This window comes from Chelmon rostratus, chromosome 18 (assembly GCF_017976325.1).
Source record: "Chelmon rostratus isolate fCheRos1 chromosome 18, fCheRos1.pri, whole genome shotgun sequence".
Classification (NCBI taxonomy): Eukaryota; Metazoa; Chordata; class Actinopteri; order Chaetodontiformes; family Chaetodontidae; genus Chelmon; species Chelmon rostratus.
In genome coordinates this window covers 7,302,099-7,318,582 of record NC_055675.1, presented here as the reverse complement: position 1 = coordinate 7,318,582, position 16,484 = coordinate 7,302,099, and the positions used below count along the sequence as shown (strand labels likewise).

The window sequence follows — 16,484 nt, the reverse complement described above, 5'->3', positions numbered from 1 at the left end:
TTGTCACTGCCCAACATGACCTCACCTGTGGACTCCCCAGTCCATATGCATGGTCACGTACGGCAGGCCACAGCTCCCTCTCCGAGGATGGTCAACCACGCGCTCACGTCTTCCGCCCGTATGTTAATGCACACTTCAATCACACAGAACGCTAAAACCACATAACTGGCCTCTATGCAAATGCTAACGTCTGTGTTGAGTGCTCATGGTAGCCAATTCCCTGAGGGCAGAAAAGCAGCGGGGGGAGAGGAAAGATATGGTAAATAGGTTTATTTCACTTTCGCCAAGGCTCACTGTTTGAGGATGCCAGGGACCATTATTCTGTTCATGGGAAACATTTCAAGGCAATGCTAATGAACACTTTTTTTGCAGCATCTTTCTTGTGCTTTCATTGCTCATATTTTATGTGAAGGCAACTTTTCATGAGCTCAGAAAAACTGGACAGGAAGGGTATGAACATTTTTAATATGAAAAGTGACTGAAGCTGACAGAAAAAAGTAGTGGAGTAGAATGATAGAGTAAAATAGAAAACTCAAGCCAAGTACAAGTACCTCAAATTTGTACTTAGGTACCGAACTTGAGTAAATGTACTTAGTTACATTCCACCACTTGTAACCCACACTAATTTGAATCCAGTGTGTTTGTTGTTCAAAACGCTATGCTCTATCCCCACTGCCTCTAACAGTCTCCTGTGTATGATCGTTTTAAAGAGGGCTGAACTCGAGCTGGTGATGGTTAGTTGAGTTCATGTGCTGAGCTGTGGCTGTTTGTGTAACCTGGATGTGCTCGTCGTCCCCTGTAGTATTCAGCACCGAGCAACAAGTGGAAAATGCAGGACTTCATATTTTTTTGCAATGCGAGCAGGCCAAGCGCTCGTGTGTGAGCGTGCAGGCACGGATAGCTTTGTGAAAACGTTGTAATTTTCAGTCCTAGCTCACTGGATGCTGAAGCTTGGTTGACCACCATCATGTTTAGTGTTGTTATGGCAACACACAGTTATAATCTGTGCGCCTGAAGGAGCCAGTAGATCCAGAACATTCGCTCTTGCTTGCTCTCTCTCATTCATGCTTCACTTTTATAGTGTATGTCTATATTAGTATGCCTGAGCTGGAGCTGGCAGGAATACATACCCATACATGCAAACACACTCTAAAACGAAGACTGATGTCTCTCAGCTTTGACTTGATGCCTCACAGCTTTGGGGATATTCAGTGTCGTGATGAGATCCTTTGGCAGCCCTGCAGAGTGTGTATTTATGTGCGGCTAATGTTAACAGTAAATCACCGTAGCCTACTTTAGAAAACATTAGATATTAAAAGTAAAGATGATACATTAAACATTGTCATTACTGGGAAATTTGTTGTGATGAAACATGACAAACAAAACAGCCAAATCCAGATAAATCGATATTATAGATTATTTAGATAATTCTCACATTGCTCATGGAAACACAAAAGGCACATCAATCACTGCAAATCAATTCAAACCTTAATGAAACCTATGTGCTTTAACATCACAGTAGCTTTAGCTCTCCAAAAACCAGCAACCATACCTTCATAGTGCTTATTGCAATAAGTCCCTTTCCTGAAGGGAAATAAAGATCAGAACATTCATGGTAAACATTTTGCAGACATTTAATCAGAATTATTTTGTCTCAATGATTATTTTATCTTTGTGGCGTTACCTCTTCCACAAAATGTATTTTTCTCCTGTGAAAAATTAGCAAATAAACATAATTCTTTGGAGAACATTGTTGCACTGATATAATGTTTTTTTGTTGCTTCACTACGGTGGGGCCTGAAGTTGGTTGCTGCTTTGCCTGTTTGTCCAACCCTTTGCTCTACAGCAGTAACATAATATTTGGTATGGATATTCATGGCCACCAGAGGATTATTGCTCCTACTTGCCCTTTTAGCTCTCCTCCCTTTAATTTCTTGATTTCCCATCGTGTCACCGGCAGGCCAAACTCTCTGCACCAGATATTTCACGGCTGGGTTGGCCCGAAATGTGTTGAGAATGTTCCTTGTCCCCAGCGGATGAACCCTACTGACTGTGTTGACCTCCTTTTCTGTACTGCCAGAGTCAAGCCTGTTCACAACAATGACACCTATGTGACAGTTTGGATGAGAAGCTTTTTTAGGCATATTTTATTTCTGACGTCTTCCTGTTGAAGTTTCAAAGAAGAGTCAAGAGCTACTGATAAATGGACAGGTCTGCTTCAGTTTCATACAAATCTTGAACACACACACACACACTGCTGCTCTCCGCCTCCTCCGTCCTCCCCTCCTCGTCCTCCTCCTCCAGGCAGATAGTGTGACAGATCTGTCACGTCGGCACCTGGTCGTACACAAGTGTTAATGTCCCCACCTCAGCCGAGAGTCACCGGACCACTGACACCATGCGGGAGTGTGTCTGTGAGAATATACGAGTGTGGGTCTGTCCTCCCCGAATAACAACTTGTTGGAGTTTTCAAAGGAGTTGGCAGGGTGAAAGCCATTTTGCTAGCATTGTGTACACATGTGCATATTTCTGTCTGTTTTCTGTGTGTGTGTGTGGTACGGACGTACCAGGCAGGGGTCCCGTCCCCTGTCAGTCAGAAACAACAAGCCAATCATTCCTGGGTTCTAAAATAAGCTCTCCTCCCCCCCTTCCGTCCTCTCTCCCCTCTCACATGTGCTCCTCTCGTCAGCACCTCTCACCTTCAGAGTGACAGGAGACAACTGAGGGGGGGTGGGGGGGGGGCAGGGGGCAGACGAGCTGAGGAGGAAACGGGTGACAGCAGGAGACAGTCAGCAACTTTTTGGGATGAATAGTTGGGAAGAGTGAAAAATCAGGCTTGCGAAATGAAATCGGCAGATCGACTTTGCACATAATCACACCTGGAGGGGAAATTTAAGAACAAGCGGTGCTTGGTGATGTTGTGCTGCATGATGCGTGTCGTACAGCTGTAACCCTGTGCATCTCAAAAACTCAGAGTATGGGCCACGCTGCAGGGAGGGCTCATATCTTTGAATCATGAGAGCTAGCTATCAGAGGTCTACTGCAACCAGTTATCGGCTCACACGTACAGTAAAGGTCTGTATTCTGAGTAATGTTCCCTAAGCGCAGTGCAGTGTAAATTCTAAATGGCCACCTTGAAGGTGTTTTCAGGAGTTTGACTCATTAATAAAAATAAACTACTATGCGAACATTTACGTTGACTTCAGTTTTAAATTGCTCTATTTGGGTCCTTACCGACAACAGCTCCTTAGCCGTGGCTGTTATGAGCGATGGAGCGTGCAGCACTTGTCCTGTTTTCTTTGCAAACTTTATTTTGGGAGCGAGGAACAGAGGAAATATATCTCTGTGTTTTGTCGTGGTGTCTTGGAGTCTGGTCGGAGTGCTTGTTCAGGTGTTAAAATGGGTTAAAATGACAAAGCTTCAGTAACAGCAAACAGCTCTGTTAACAATCTCGGCTTATGCTTTCAGTGGAGTATGACTTTGGGGGACTGGGGAGGGGGGCTCAATTCTCAAGGATCTACATGAACTTTGAGACTGTGAGGTCACGCACTGACAACTCAACCACCTGTTACCACACACACACAAATGCGCACACACATATCTGCACCCTCGCGCTCACATTCACCGCACACCCTGCCTTGTGCTGTAGGTGTTAGTTTGCATGGCCATTACACAATAAGGACAATGTGTTATTTGCTTGCGCAAGTGTGTGTGTGTGTGCCTGAGAGTTATTCTTTCTCCCTGTCTCCTGTGGTATTTTTCATTTCTCTGGCATCCAAAGCCTGTGGAACAACCCCAGCCTTTACAACACACACATGCACACACACACAATACCTCTAGCACACACATGAGTGCGAATACATGAGTCCTCTGTTCTTTGTTTTCACAAGGAAATATTATATTTAAAGCACTGTAATTGCCTTAGTTAAAAAAAAATGTGGAAATAAAACGCTCACACATGTATGTTCACAATTGCCTTAATAAACAATACAAAATCAGTTAAATTACTAAGATATTGATTACATATTAACATTGTGACATGAATAGATATATTTTATTCGGCTCAAAAAGGTCACAGCGTTCATGTCCTCGGCCAAAGGGCGTGCTGATATAGCGCGTGTTTGCAAAGAAAAGCTTTTCAGGCAGGCTCAGGGTTGGCTGTTGCGCACCTGACCCGGTCTAAAGAGCAGAAGCAGGTGCATTGGGGTTTTTAAGTGCGAAGGGTCACACGTCCCTTTATATACACATCTTTCCTCCTGCCCGCCTTCCCCCCACTATATACAGAGTCGTCATGTGTTGTTACATCTGTGTCACACAAGGAGAAGATGTACTTCAGCCTGACATCCAGACAGCTACATCGAGTAAATGTCTGTCAAACCAGACGCGGAACATGTAGATCAGTCCGTCACCCGTCATCCCTCCGCCGCTTTAACCCCGTCAGTCCGTAACTGTTACTGGGATGTCTCCCACGGCTCTCTTCGTGGCCATGATGTCATTGCGTGAATATGCGACAGGCTCGTGGTGTTGTATATAGAAGTTCTTTGAAGAAGTCAAAGTGGTGAAAAGGCCCTGCCTGTAGTGCATATTACTAAGTGGACTTAAGCTACATGTCTGTTATTCCAAAGACCTGACCGAGAACATCACCAGGCACGTCATGACAAAGAATTTAATCGACAAAAGGAATTTAGTCAATATATCCCATAAAAACAAGTTTAAAAGTAGTGTTCAGTAACTCCATCCAAAGTAGGCGAGATCAAAGAGGCAATGTAGAATGCTGTGTGAGTATAATGGTTACTGCTTCAGGGACTCCTGCCAGGGGTTGAAGTGCTTGCTTTGAGTGCTGGGCCAGCCCAGTTTCTGCCCAATCCATAGTCAGTTCCAGTTCAATGACTGGGTTACATCGTTCAGACTCCTTATCCAGAGCTGCAGAAGGGTCCTCCCTTCAGTGACCACTACAGCTGCACATGCATGTCCTGCAGAACATACTTGAAAGTTAAGAACTTGTTAAAAAGATTCCCTTCAGATAAAAAGAAGCTCTGACAGGCTCTCGATGCTCACAGAGGCAGTGGCTTGATCTGTCACTCCTCTCTGTTTGTCCACAATTCAGCCCTGCTTGTTTGGCAACTGGATGATTAATTCGTAGAACGTTCTGGACCAAAAGCAACTTACACCCATTCCAGGGTGCCATTTTGTTTTCGTGACAACCCTACATGTCCGGATTCAAATTCAGCCCATGTGGGCCGTGACCTGTGAGGCCCCACCTCCCGGCTGGCTACCTGCCAGTCCCAAAGTCCGGGAGTCAAACAAGAATCCCTGCTGTCCTCCGCTGAGCACGCCCAGACTGTCCGTTAGGGTCCCGCTGGGAGACGAGCCTAGGAAGGGACTCTGATGATTGGCAGTGGCAGCGGCGGCCATTTTATCGGGGCTGGCAGCGAGGCGCGGTGAGGGAGGGAATGTGTAACCGTACAGGCTGTAGGGCGGCGTGTGGAGGCGAAGCCCAGCGTAGCCCTGCGGGGTGGGGTTGGATAGATAGCCGAGTTGAGAACCGGAGAGAGGCAGGGAACAGAATCCTTCACTTTCGTACACCGACGGACCTCTGGGAGGGGAGAACGGCTCCGGGGGGTTGCTGTAACGATGCAGAGGGTGTGTGGGTCGGCTGCAGGTGTAATCAGGCGGGCTGAGGGAGCAAACCTGGAAAGGTGAGGAGCACGGGGACGTGGAGAGCAGGTGAGGTGACGCTCCGACCCCTCCATGAGCTCCTGGGACCCCTACAGAAACAGAGCCAGAAAAACAGACAAGTGAAACTTAAATCCGATAGTTTGGTTATTGGATCAGTACTCAGTATTGACAGATACCCTGAATTGAGGTCAGATAATCAGTAAGGAGATAAATGTTGGATTAGGACGTCCCTGGAAATGCCCCATGATTATGTTTGCAGAAGCCAAGAAGGAAGTATTGTTTTAGCAAAACAACTCTTTGGAGGGCTCATGTGGGCGATTTGGGCTTACAAAGACTGTGCCTTCGACAGCGGGCACCGCCTTCTGCATGACATCCTAGTAACAGTCATCGTTAGTTTCTTGTAAACACGACCACAGTCTTTTCCAAACCTTTACCAACTGCTTTTTGTGCCTAAACCTAACCATACCTCGACCATAGTGGTGGTGGGCGACCAGAAAACAGGAATATACCGTAACTCGTTTTTGCAACGGTCACATACAGTAAGTTTTTGAAGGCGCGATGTCATCCTGTAAACAGGGCTGCCAGATCAACAATGACTTGACTTATTCCCAGTATCCAGAGAACTCGTGTTAGTGAACTCCACCTTGCTTGGCCATGCCGGGGATGTCCTCAAACGTTAGCGTTCGCAGAGATGGACGCCAGAATGCGTAAGACTCGACCAAGGCCTCCAGACCCATCCTGTAAAACACACATCAACGTTAGCACACAAGCGCCAGCATTACTGAATAATCGCGTCCTCGTCTTGCGCCTTCTTTAGCTGCTGATGCAGCTGCAGCCGCTCCCTCCCAGGATGCCTCACTGGGTTGTGCATTACGCCAGCCACCTGGCCGCCATCTTAGTCACCCGTGGGGCCTCTCTTGCCATCTCCATGGAGACGGCAGGTAATGAGGGGCATAAACGCCACGTTGCGATTGGCCGATGCCAGCCGGGTGCTCGGAGGTAATTGCTTTCACACGGCTTTTACGGGCGAATCAGGACGAAGGAGCAGGAAGCCGCAGCAAGGATTTATGAGGTGGGACTCCCCTTCCCCCCAGTCCGCGTCTCCCTCCTCCTCTAGGTGGGGCAGAGGGTTGCTGTGGCGGGGTAATGCGAGCGCTCTGTTACCCCTCGTTAGCGTGAGGATAAAAGTCCTCCCCCCCGCGGGGTTGTAGCCACGGTGATAATTTAGACAAGCTGCCCGGAGCGGTTCTGTGTGCTCCAAAGCAGCCTATCAGAGCAGAAGTTTATTTAGCAAACTGCTTAACTCTTCCTGTAATATTTAAGGGGAGGTTTTTTTTCAGCCTTCCTGAGTTTAACTTTTATAGGGTCAGCTGTCAGGGTTATCCAGTTTGCCATTCTCTACCTTCCTCCCTCTCAAATTTTCTGTCCTCCTCCTCCTCCTCTTTCTCCTGCTCGCCCCCTCTCTCTCCCCTCCTCTCTAATGATTTCGCTGAGGCCTCAGGGGAGTGGCTGTTTGGAGCCTGCTGGAGTTTTACTGCTGTGTTGTTTTAATGCTGTGTTTATATATGTTTAGAAATGTGTTTATACAGATTTTCTTCAGGAGACTCTTGACTTTTATTATTTTGCTGTTGATGTTTATGCTCCCGAGGCTGCCTGGAATCTGACGCTCCATTTAGGTTTGCATCCGAAGGTAGAGCTTTCCCTCTCGGAGCATGTGCCTGTAACTACGCAATTGCGGGAATTAATGTGCCTTTAAAGTTAGCACATTTAAATGAAAACGCATCACCGATTAATATGGTGAAATCATGATAATATGTGCCACGTCTGTTCAGTTTAGTCAATTTTCTTTGCTGCCATTTAGGACAGATTTAATGGGAGGCTGTTGCACATTTTCCATTAGAAAAAAATAAATAAATACATAGCTTTGCTCCCCATAAAATCGGACTGAAATAGCCGTGACAAAAACCACAACCAAGCCAGAATATAATGCAGTCATGCATCCCACATTACCCCTAATGCACTAGATAATGTGAAAATCTCTGTGGTTGAAATGAACTCACCGGTTTCTGCCAGAGTCTCTGAAGCCTTTGGCAAATGGGTTTCTGTCAATTTTCAGCCTTGTAATCTGCAAAGTGAAATAAGACTCTAATTATTTCCAAAAATTTAGTTATTACAACGTCCATGATAACATACACTGTATGATGGAAGGTTTTTTCCCTGCCAAAATAATTCTCTGTCTCTGTAATCTTTCAATCAGATCTATAAATAAATGCATTCATGTGCATCGTTAGCTGCTAATTGTGCTGCTTGTATGCGCTGAATATATGTGGGAATGCATGTATGGACTGTGTGTTCCCTTGCACATATATGTGGATTTGTGTGTGTGTGTGTGCGTACGTGCGTGTGCATGTTTCGTTAAAGTCTGTGGGGCTGCCCAGGCTGTGGGTGGTGTTTAAGGCCCAGCTCTGTGACCCGCATCCAAAGGGACTTTTATAGACATCGCCACCATGTTCTGACTTCAGTCAGCCAACCAGCTAACATCCTCCTTCAAAGCTCACACTGACTGGTCGTGTGCAAAACCCCAGAAAAACCAGCAGCTTTCCCTCACTGAATACACTGGCTTTGAAATTTGGTTAGCAAAATCCAGAAAACACGAGACGGTCGAGCAATGAAGAAATGCACAAGCAGTGAGCAGCACCGATATTTCTTAACAATCACTACAAGAAGCCTTTTACTCGGTAGAACTGGTTAAACACACTGTAGTACCTTTTGCTGAACACACACACTCGCCCGTATAGACGCACACATGTACACACACTCAACGAGGAATCTGCCTTTAAAATTCAGACCACGCAGCCAAAAACCTAAAATTTTTGTGATATAGAAATTAAAACTGCTCCTTAGTTTACGTGTTTACATCTTATAGTCCTGATCTGTCTGAAACTCCTAACTGAAGATATTATACTGCAGTGTGACCTGCACAAATGTGTTTTAAATCCCCATCAGTCATCGCTCTCTAGTAGCTACAAACAGTGCAAAACTGCAAGACAAACAATAGTATCTGGCAACAGGGCAGTAGCGTGCTGGAAACATGTGGATCTGCTGGCTTCAGCGTGTTCGGTCCGGCCCGTGTTGTTGGTTTTAAGAGGAAATGTGGTTGTGTGGAGGTCAGCTGCGCTACCTGTTGATTCTGATACGCCGTGACGGTGGTGAACACAGTCTCGGGGAAGGAGAAGGTGCGGGTGCCTTCTCCAGCAGGGACGGCTCTCACCGGGGATAACTCCTCTCCGCACTCCTTGCGGATCACGTGGACCCGCGGCTGGTACTTGTGCATGGAGTGCAGGATGATCTGAGCGGGGAGGGGTGGGAGGGGGGTAAGAAATGATCCTTTCAGGCTTAAATGACATCACAGCAATTTCATGTTATTCGGAGCTATAAAACATGATTGCTGGATAATGAACATGTTACATGCACCTGCACACACTAAAGAAGCACACACAAACATCCACAATGTGGCACATCAGAGACCCCCAACTGAAAGAGGCAATTACTGAGCGTGCAACAACAGGATTGTGTGTTTGTGTGTTTTTATTATTATATTGCAGTTTTACTTCTTGTAATTATGACAAAATCCAGCAGAAGAATCCACTTGCTTGGCTTGTGTTGTCTTGTAAGAATTGACTTTTTGACAAGTTAGTAGCTAATTTAAATGATACTGTAATTATCACAACAAAAACTATAAAATCAAACATTAAATTATATAGCTCTATTCCAACTGAGATATCATGCAATTAAAGAGGTCACAATGAGGTAAATATACCCATGAGTATCACAGACATATAATAAAATTGTTAGAAATATTTTTAAGCAGTCTTTGTTGAGGCACTTACATGTCCCTGGTCGTCCAGTTCGTTGTTGGTCAGTTTCAGTTTGTCGAAGCTGACCACCTGACGCATCCACGTCTCTCCTGAGGCCGGGGAGTCCGGGTGGATGTAAACTCTGGGCGGCACAGGAGAGTCTGCATTGCCTGCTACCATCCATTTGGAGCTGTGGTACACGTACCTTCACAATTCACACACACACACATACAGGGTGGTAGATGAACACTATGTTCCACATTTGCTTTTTAAAAATCCTGATATCAACATTTAACGTGTGCAGCTGTGTGAAATGACCAGAAAAAAAATACCTTTTTGTCCCCAACAATTTGTGTTAATCAAAAGTGATATGGGACCTTTTTTTATACACTGAGAGAGAGACAGGATTAAATATCATTGATGGGAATCTAGAATAATTCCATCAAAGTTGTATTTCTCATTCAACTCAGAGTTGCATTCTCGTTTTCCTGTTTTCAACTGGCCACAGATTATCTTTGCATATTTTAGCTATTGATCCTAAAGAAAACACACTAAATATATATTTTTTTTTAAAGCCAGATCAAACACTTTTTTTCTGTGCTTCATTTTACATGAGTATGTCAAACAAAGTGTCTGCCAAGTCAAATGTCCACTTTGATTTTAAAGCAGGCCTAAAGCTATTTTTTATTACTATTTTAGACAAAGGCCTGTGGAGCTAAATATGTCAAATCTTAAAACGATGGAAATGCGTATAGTGGGCTATGGGACTAATGGCCTTCAGCTAGAAACACAACTAATTAGTTCCTCATCTGGTTGAAGGTGTGCTGATCACCTGCTGTTAAACGTTTGGTTAAAAACCTGCAGACGGCGCGTTGCCTCCTGCAGCTGTGAGCTGTGCGCACTGAGAGCACAGCGACATGCTGTCAGAGTAAGATGTCCTCCTGGACGCCGCTCACCGCTAAAAATGTGTTCACATATAAACGGGTTGGGACTGTTAGGGGATGATGGATCCACGGTGTATGGCGTGCGAAGACTTGGCCGCGCGGACGCCGTTGCAATAACACGCTGTTTTCTTCTGTATTATAACGACATTTGTTGGTTTGACCTTCCAGGGTGGAGAGGTTAGGCATCCAAAAGGCCCTTTCCAAAAGGGACGGCAAAACCGCCATGACAAAACACCGGTGCCAAGCGCCATTTGTGGAGACAGGACTGGGGTTGCACAACTGAAAGACCTTGTGTCGTCCCAGAAACAGTGTATATGGAGTCTAAATTAAGACTACATGCTAAGGAAAATTACTGTAATATGCTCGCTTGTATAGGACGTGCGTGTAAGGTTATACGCCACTGATACAGTCTACTTCCGTTATTTTTACGGATTCGTTATCATTAAGATATATTTTTTTGCGTTATTTTATTTTATTTGCGTTTGTCAAATGGCATTTTAAAATTCGTAAAGCATCGCGAGGTCTTAAAACCTCGTTTAGCGTTGGCATGTGTTGCGCAGTTTGAGTGCGGGCGTGTGTGTGTGCGTGCGTGCGCGTCGCGCGTGCCTTGTGCGTTTTACCTGTATCGTTTGTTGTCCACGGGGATTATATCCATGGCGATGTAATACTGCTGATGTGGGTCCAAGCCCGTAATCTTGACACGCATAGCGGGGAACATCCGCCTGACAGGAAAACCAAATAAATCAACTGCAGAGGAGATTTCAGCTGAGCTGCAGACTGCATGGATTTACAACACACAGGCAGTATTACTGGATAATAATAATAATGATAACATTTTAATATAAAAAATATAATTCAACAGAATAGGCTCCCGTTTTAGGGATTATTTGATGATCAATTCTACCAAATCATCTGTTTATTCTATAATTATCCTGTTCAACGCTTTATTTTTATCTGATTTTACGACTCTTATCTCATTATTTTCTATTTTAGATTTAATATTTTATGCATTTTATGTTTTTATTATAGGTTAGACACATCCTCCTTTCCCCAGGTAGCCTCCAGTATATTGTATATAGTGTAATTCTTTCTTCAGCAATCTCTTAACACGTGTTTCTTTTTCTCCTGAACACGAGGCTGTTCACTCCCACATGAACCCTGTCTTTACCGTCCAGCCTTGGTGATGATCATTTCCGTGCCAATCTCGTGGAACCGTTTCCACAGGTCCGATCCCTGCAGGTCCACGCGGGTCTCCTCTCCGGTGCTGGTGACCGGCGCCGCGCACACAGCCGCGGGCTGCGGGCTCTCCAGCAGCGCGTCCTCGCTCTCCGCTGCGCCGGAAAGAGGCGAAATTTACAGGTTTTTAATGCGCAGCACACCCATCCAAGCCGAGCATTGTTCACTCGCAAGGTGCGATTCATGCAGACATTTTGTCCTGTGACTAAAAGACAAGTCTAAATTCTGGATGCGATGCACACAAACAGGGCTAGATAACATCACCACAGTTATAACTGTGCAAAGCACGTTTTTCTTTTGACATATGTGAATAAGACTAATTTTGAAGTATATTATTATAATTTTCCCATTGCAGTGACGGTTGTAATGATGGAATAAACTTCCAGCAGCCCATGAAAAACTCATTGATTTGACTCCACACTTCAAGTTATTCTATAGTTATTATTTCAAGGGGATAAAAATGCCTTTAAGCAGCCTACTCACTCTTCAACACTGGTCCACTGAAAGCTCGGAATTTGTAAGAATGTTATATATGTCTCTGCAAAGTAAGGTCACTCTGCACTCATTACTGAACATATACACACCAGTATATTATGATGCAGTCAAAAATGGCAAGTTTACTACACACTCATTATTGAAGTGCAATTTAAGTCCCAATAGGAAGTGTGTAATGATTTTCATGAAGGAGGACTCGAGTTTAAATCAGTGTTTTAATATTGAGGATATGTTTAGAGGACACCCCTAATAGCGGTGTTTATGTGTCTCACCGCTGTTGTTATTTGCGCTGTTCAACACAGGCCTCGCCAGGTGCTGGAAATTTATTGACATCAGACATGGGCCTAACAAGCCCAGCTAACGCAAAGACAAATCCTCAGCCAAGCGCATTTTAAACTCGCAGCGGATCTAAACCGTAATTTGTCAGGGCCGCTCGGTTTATTTCTTTCTGCAGACCTCTTAGCATCCTTTCCGTGGCAGCTTCCCTGCCTTTATACGCTGCTAATTGGCCTGTTTATGATTGCAACACAACTCATAAAGCGTCTCACATTAGTCACACTCACACCACTCATATTTACTAGACCAGGGCCGCGATATGATATCACATTTCCACTGTGCGGCTCCGACCAAAGCCTGTCGTTGTTTTTGCTCCATGATCTGCATCTTTTGCGTCTTATTGCCGAGTTTCTATCGGCAGAACGCAAAGGAGAGCATGTATAATCCTGATAAAAACAACTGTGCAGCTTCTTATTAAAAAAGAAATGTCAGCCAATAGCTAAGAGCATGTTGCGTTTTTTTCCTTAAAAAAATAGTAATAGGATATTAAATGCGCGTGCGATAGTGGCTGAGAGATTTGTTGGAAATTAGTGGAAAGCTTTAAAAAACAATTAGCCTACAATTAGAAAGTCTATCAAATAAAATAAGAACATGTTCAGCATTATTACTAAAGCATCCTACTAATAATTTGGTAATGCTGCATTTCAAGAGCCTATTGTATTCAGTCGGTTTTATGAGTTATGACTATTATTATTGCTATTATTCTAATTATCACCATTATTATTATAGGCTTTATTTGTTGTTATTCACTTACGGGATCCGTCACTTGCACATTCTGCCTCGCTGCAGCGGTCGCTGGTGCACGCTCTGTCGGCCCGCGGCCCCGGGCTCCCGGTTAGATCAGAGCCATCGGTTCCGTCCTCGTAGCCGGGGGACACAGCATCCTCTCCGGCCGTCCTGCGTCTCTTTTCCGCTCCGATCAGCGCCTCGACCGAGAAAGCATGCGCCTTGACGCTGAGCGCACACGGGGACCGCCGCTTCTCTGCCATTTCTCTCGGTCTCGGGACGGAGGAAGGAGAGGAGGGAGTCGGCGTCACGAGCTTGCAGGGAGCGAGAAAAGTTCAAAACACAGACAGTCACAAAAAAAGGGGGAATCCACGATGACAGTCCAGTGCTTTCGGTAAGACGGGATCTCCGTCCTCGGGCCGGACCGCAGAGGACACAGAGGGAGCCGGGACGAGCCGTAATAATGTCTCCGTTATCCGTGAGAGCCGTGCGGACTTTTGGAGAGTGTCAACAACCGGAGCTTAGAGGAGAGCCGGAGGAAGGGGTCCTGTCAATCATAACACAGAGCAACCAATCGCGAGTAATCTCAGCCCCCCGGAACTTTTCCCTGGTCCCGCCCGGTATGGGGGCCGCTCGTGCCGCCTTATGTGGTAAAAGTAAAGCTGGTGATTGAATCATGTCCTCGGGCGGAGGAGCGCGAGGAGCGTCTCTCTGGGGCATTGCGCACATTTTCACACACCGGCCCGACATGCTTTGCATATCTGCCCGTTAGTTCCTGCTGCACGGCGGCCGCCTGTGGCCCCCGTCGTGACAATGTGCGACTCTTGCAGCGCGTACGCGTTTCTCACAGGAAATGCCTCAAAACGTGTTTGTGCCTGCGATAATCATTACAGCTAAATTTGGTGAGGCAGCTTATGGCCTCTGTGCGGCCACTGGACCACATAGAAAGAACAAGTTTAGAATTTGTTAAGTTTTTCTTTTTGTGTCCTTCAAAATACTTCTTTTAAAAAATCTGAATTCCGAACCAGGTGTGTGAGTCTTACCAGGTCTACAAACGCTGTCAACCTGTCATTGAGCAACTGGAGTGGACATTTGCTTATTTATTTTAATTTTTTTATCGATGCGGTGTATTGGTATTGGTAACAGCCTATGTAACAGTCTGTCCTTGAGTTCAATGCGCAAACAAATTCCAGCCCTCGTTTCACCACAGCAACACAAATTTTCCACTGAAAAAGATGAAGTAGCATGGCATGAGAAGCTGAAAATGCAGTCACAGCGTCCCACAACTGTTGATCACAACCACTTACAGGCCGATGCAATGTTTAAATGGCCTAACGAATATAGGCCTAATTAAAATACATTAAAAAAATATTTTTACATGTGTCAGTTCAGTGATAATTATCATTACAGGCCTACAGCGCTTGTTGTTTGATATCTTGAACATGATAAAATGCGCCTCTGTCTATGAGTCAGTAAATGAGGGAAATGGACAGTGTGCCGCAGTCAGATAAGACAGTTAGAGGCTCAGAGAAGTGATGTGATGTGCAGCAGACTGAAGTGGATCCTCACGCCGAAATAAGGGCCCACACACCCACACACAAGCTCAAGGCCGCGTAAAGGAGCGCGTGGCCGCGCGGGGAATGCGTGCCGGTGTGTGTGTGTGTGTGTGTGTGTGTGTGAAGGATGTAACATATGGCTATAAATAAACAAGACAGCGAGGCCGCGCATGCGTTTGTGCGCCTGTGCGGGTTTCTCCAGCTCAAACCGGTGAACTGAGTCCAATGAACACGCGTCTGACCGCACAACACTGTGATACGCAACATGAACATGCACCGATTCATCCGTTAATGGACGAACCGGTGAATATGCACGTTTCACACATGCACATATTTACGGACGGATGGATGCTTTAATTAACATACTAATTTGTTACCTAGTAACCTGTTTTTTTGCCACTTATCAAGGTCCGGACGGGATAATTGCATTTGGTCATGTAAAATGTCATTAGCGACATCAGGATTTAATTATTTTTCTAAAGTTTCCTATTTGCTTCAGGGGTGTTTCCTCCGCTTAAACCACTGCAGAGCTCAAGGCCTCTCGTGGTTTGTCGGTTAAATAAACAACACGTCGGCGTCGTTTGTTGGCGTAAATTTAGTGTAAATGATTGGACGTCAAGGAGAGGGTCTGCGCCCATATCCGCGTGGGTTATCAGATCAAAAGCCCCGCGTTTCGATTCCCGCGGGCATTTAAAAATGTGCCGGGCCTATTTCTTAATAATGAAATAGGTTGCGCTCTGTATGAAACCGAGCTCACTTTCGATGCAACACAAGCCTCCAGGCGCACGACTTTGCGCTGGCACAAATAGCCTCTAAACTTTTACAGCTGAAATGTTTGTTCTTAAGCGTGTAAAGCCTGTGCGGACAGTCCAAAACACAACACAGATTTAACAATTAAGTTAACAATTAGGTTTCCTCTGTATTCAATTGAAGCGAATTCTGCTCTACAGTCAGCCCACAGACAAACCAGAAGAGCTTCACACACCTTCATTATAATATTTGATAGCTTGTGTTTCTTTTAACAAGTGATGAAAGATGACAAAAGAGGTATACAATGAATGTGCAGTTGACCCCCGTTAATAAAATAAAGATAAAATTAAGAACATTCCTCGTGTTTCCATTTTTTTATAAGAGGGAAAAAACTTTACAAAGCAGACAAAAGCCTTATCTTAATCTATCTAAATGTCGCTTCTTTTTAAAAAAGAAGTAATATTATAGCAATAGTAGTAAAAAAAAAAAAATAAACAATAATAATAATAATAATAATAATAATAATAATAATAATAATAACAATAATAATAATAATAATAATAATAATAATAATAATAATAATTTCACGCTTTAATATTGACATTTGCTGTCATTATTATTTCCTAAGCGTGGAGCTCTCGTGGCCTTGCACAGTTTAGGTAAATGGTTCATTCATCTGAACTCTGGCTCTAATTAAGCCCACCGCTTTAATCGCATAACTGTTAATTGGCGCGGTTTCATTACAATAATAATAATATGGCCTCAATCAGCCCTCAACAAGGAAAGCATTTTCGTGGCGATGCTGTGTATTGTAGCCTTAAAATAGCCGGGTTTTTATCATTCAGTCATAATGTTTTTGTAATGTTTTAATTCTGCATTTTTTTCGTTAACAGGTGTACTGCCCT

At 44.7% G+C, this 16,484-nt stretch overlaps 1 protein-coding gene across 1 annotated transcript; it reads right to left on the bottom strand.

The window, feature by feature from the left end:
• Positions 1-3,892: 3,892 nt before the first annotated feature.
• Positions 3,893-13,762, bottom strand: tbx18 (T-box transcription factor 18). The gene is made up of 8 exons (XM_041958694.1): positions 13,302-13,762; positions 11,649-11,811; positions 11,101-11,202; positions 9,570-9,741; positions 8,861-9,028; positions 7,740-7,804; positions 6,323-6,417; positions 3,893-5,768 (listed from the first exon to the last, which is right to left on the bottom strand). Exons 1-8 carry the CDS (start codon positions 13,534-13,536, stop codon positions 5,227-5,229), a joined length of 1,542 nt encoding a protein of 513 aa, XP_041814628.1. The 5' UTR covers positions 13,537-13,762; the 3' UTR covers positions 3,893-5,226.
• Between the last annotated feature and the right edge of the window lie 2,722 nt (positions 13,763-16,484).